General features: G+C 35.5%; 1 protein-coding gene across 1 annotated transcript in view; it reads left to right on the forward strand.

Annotated features, from left to right (window-relative positions):
• The window catches only part of LOC111087845 (methyltransferase-like protein 27), a 10,930-nt gene extending 7,101 nt beyond the window's left edge, over positions 1 to 3,829 (forward strand). Inside the window, exon 3 of the mRNA XM_022395974.1 lies at positions 3,683 to 3,829. Within this exon, the coding sequence (XP_022251682.1) occupies positions 3,683 to 3,829 (147 nt within the window). The remainder of the gene's footprint in view (positions 1 to 3,682) is intronic.

Raw genomic sequence — 3,829 nt, forward strand, 5'->3', positions numbered from 1 at the left:
AACGACTTGTGTCGCTAAAGTTTCGTCGGAACAAAGTTACGGAAAATTAATTAACAAACGGAGACGTAACAATACTTTCATTAAACGATGGCACCCAAGATTTTCATATTTAGTTTCCACGAGCCTTTAACTTTTCTAAATGTACAAGTCTACACCACTAGTATAAATGCTGTTTTGAATTACATGTCGACCTTACAATCACCAGAAGTCAACATTCACAAAGTACATTTTGTTAAATAGACTGTACGTCAAGGACATGGCTGTTGCATCTGGGAGTCTCTTCCGAAGCAAGTACGTGTACAAGCATAGGTGTCTACAATGATGGATATTTTCATACCAAATTACTGGAGTGGCTAACTACCAGTTCTACTTAACCAATATACATTCTGACTTACAGTAATGCTATTATACAATGCTCATTCAGATATTCCATACACAGTGTTACGTTGGAAAGCTATCACTATATAATATAATATAAATTACCTTTCATTTCTGCATTTTCTACTGGAAACAGCTTAGTGTAGATTCTGTTTATACGCCGTGGATCTACGACATTTTAATACTTTTTGTAATATTTAATAATTATTTTATTTTTGATGTGTACAAAACTAAAAGCGTTCATCAGCGAAGCGTTTTGCTATAGCGTTATTATCAATATCATGGTTTTGTATGTCTATCTTGTACTCTATATCTATTGCATTGATCTAACATCTTTCCAATGTAGGTAGCTCTACATGTTGTTCAGTGGTCTGACTGTCTCTCCAGTGTAGGTAGCTCTACGTGTTGTTCAGTGGTCTGACTTTATCTCCAGTGTAGGTAGCTCTACGTGTTGTGCAGTGGTCTGACTGTCTTTCCAGTGTAGGTAGCTCTACGTGTTGTGTAATAGTCTGACTGTCTCTCCAGTGTAGGTAGCTCTACGTGTGGTGCAGTGGTCTGACTGCTTCGTAATCGCGGCAGTATTTGTGTAATTGTTTTGGATGGAGACTAAGTTAAGGTATGTGATTAACCAATAGTTATGGTTGTTTCTATGTAGCGTAACACTGTGAAGTAGACGTTTGTGTAGATTATTGATGACATGGTCTTTACCCTCGTTGTCATTGCAGATCTCGTGGACCCTCGTTAACTGTCATGCTATACGTTCTGTTTTGACATATTAAGGATCAAGTGAGTTTAAATGTAATGTGATTGCTTTTTGTGTAAGCTTTGTGGATTGGGTCTTCTTTGATAAACATCAATACCTCAATAAAATGGGAAAGTGTTCGCAGTAGAGGAAATTTCGAATCTAAATTTAATTTCAGTGTTTTGTTCTGATGAAATTGTAGAATCGGAATAGTGAACCAAAATCGTGATTCCCGATACAAAAGATATTATCAATGTATTTCAGCCATATAGCAGGGAACAATCTGTTTGTTTCTGTCATTGTTCAAGTGAATTGGAGAAAGTCAGTGCAGTTACATTGGCAATTCTATTTCCAATGCCAGTTCCTTTCATTTGGCTGTAATATTATTAATAACTATTGTAAATTAAAGTCTGAAATTTCGAGAATGTCAGTGGGAAGATCATAAATTTTTGTATTAATGCATTTTTTTTACGAATGAAATTAACAACCGTTGCTTTATAGGTAGGGATTAATGGGTATACTGCAGTCACGTGAAATGAAAACAATTGGTTCTATAATTTAACTATTGTTTTATTAATTTCTCGAGAAAATTAACATTTATATATTTCACTCTCTCTCACCAATCACACCTGAGTAGTTATTCGTCATTCAGAATTATGAATTAAAATAATACAGAAATATTCTAAAACACAAATCTGAACAAATATATCTTTGTAGAAAACGTAAATGTCTACTTAATGAATGTGGATTAGGTGATCAATCTAACACCATAAATGTTTATGAGATTACCTTTACAGGAAGTGGAGCTACTTACACTAGAGACGGGTATACCAATGATTTAGAGAACACAGGAGAGATATATAGAAAGTCTTGAAATTGATAGGAAAACCGTAGCAAAACACTTCGTAAATGAACAGCCACCTATCCCAGACAGTCCTCTTACAATCTGAATATTACACAAAACCTGCTACTTTTGAGAACGTAAGTATAAAGAACCACTAGTAATTAGAGAGAAGAAACCGAAAATGAAGTTAAACACTATCTTTTAAAACAATTTGTCGTTAGATAGTTAAATGTACATTTTTTCACTCTCTTACCGATGAGTCATTCTACTGCAACAATCTGTTGTTTTATTTATACTTCAAACCTATCACGTAAACCACACGTGCGTTCCTTTGTGTTTCATTTAGTTGTTGTTATTTTTACCGCATAGCTGCAAAATGGTTTATCTGCGGTCTACCGCGGGGAATCGAACTCCGTATTTTAGCTTTTCCATTAGGGGACTTTCCTTTTAGACTTTAGCTCCATTTACGTCTTAATTGAATGTTCCCTGGACAACCGAAATGTCAGGTAATAAAGTTGATTTCTTTGTTGTTAAACGTAAGGCTACACAATGTGCAATATGTGCCCTGTCGAACGCGAGTATCGAAACCCTATTTTTAGGATTATAAGCCCTCAGACTTACCGCTGAGCCAGCGGGAGCAGCTAATAAAGAAAAAAAATTACTGGATTTATAAGGTCTTTTTGTTGTTGGTGTTTTACTAAAATTATATAATTCAAATCTCGTATTTATTGAGAAAAACCAAGACTACCTTTGATAGTATATTCGTTAGACTTAACGACTCAAAAACTGGAATACCAGTCGGTTTAACCAGAGACCCATCCTTATGAATGGTAGAAACTCCTGCGTGCTACCAGAATGAGAACCTGATGGCTTTAATTTACCATTTCTAGTTTTAGTTGAATCTTTGTCCAATTTCACAAATTTAGTTTCACTATTTAAAGGGCCCTGCATGGCCAGGTGGTTAGAGCACTCGACTCGCAATCTGAGGGTCGCGGGTTCGAATCCCCGTCCCACCAAACATGCTTGCCCTTCCAGCCGTGGAGGCGTTATAATGTGACGGTCAATCCCACTATTCGTTGGTAAAAGAGTAGCCCAAGAGTTGGCGGTGAGTGGAGATGACTAGCTGCCTTCCCTCTAGTCTTACACTGCTAAAATAAGGGACGGCTAGCGCAGATAGCCCTCGTGTAGCTTTGCGCGAAATTCAAAGAACAAACAAACAAACACTATTTAAAATTTTCTTTAACATTATTAGTTTTATTTAAAACTACTATCTTTTCTTCATCTTTCTTATTTCTATAATTTCATTTTTACGTAGATTTTTCTATGGCTTGGAATTCATCCTTACAGATTTATTTCCAAAATTATAATTGTTAAACAACGTTAAGGCGATGTCACTTACACGAGTTCTTACGAAGATGAAAGACTGATCAATGTACTTCAACCGAAGTTAAGTGAATAAATTGGTGTAGTTTACGTGTTATTATTAACTTTATAAATGATTTTGCTTTATAATCAGGCATCATACGAAGTCCTTATCGATAAAACTGTTTTCTCAAAAATGCATTCGGACACACCAAAATGTGCATTAGTATATTAAACCTAACAACAGTCTTCGTATATTTTATGATGAAAGTAGTGACTGTTTTTACTGTGCCCAACAATCATATTTGTTAAGACTACGAGTAAAATTGCCTGTTTTATTTGCTGTCTCTGTTTAGCTACAGAAACACGGCTATACAAATATTGATGCTTTAGACGGATCCATTGACATGCTGGAGGTAGCTAAATCCAGAGATCTTTACAGGAATTATATCGTAGATATTGTTTCAGAAGAAAGAAAAACCACCATAAAAGACGGTAAGTAA

The sequence above is a fragment of the Limulus polyphemus genome, unplaced genomic scaffold (assembly GCF_000517525.1).
Source record: "Limulus polyphemus unplaced genomic scaffold, Limulus_polyphemus-2.1.2 Scaffold2738, whole genome shotgun sequence".
In the NCBI taxonomy this organism is placed as follows: Eukaryota; Metazoa; Arthropoda; class Merostomata; order Xiphosura; family Limulidae; genus Limulus; species Limulus polyphemus.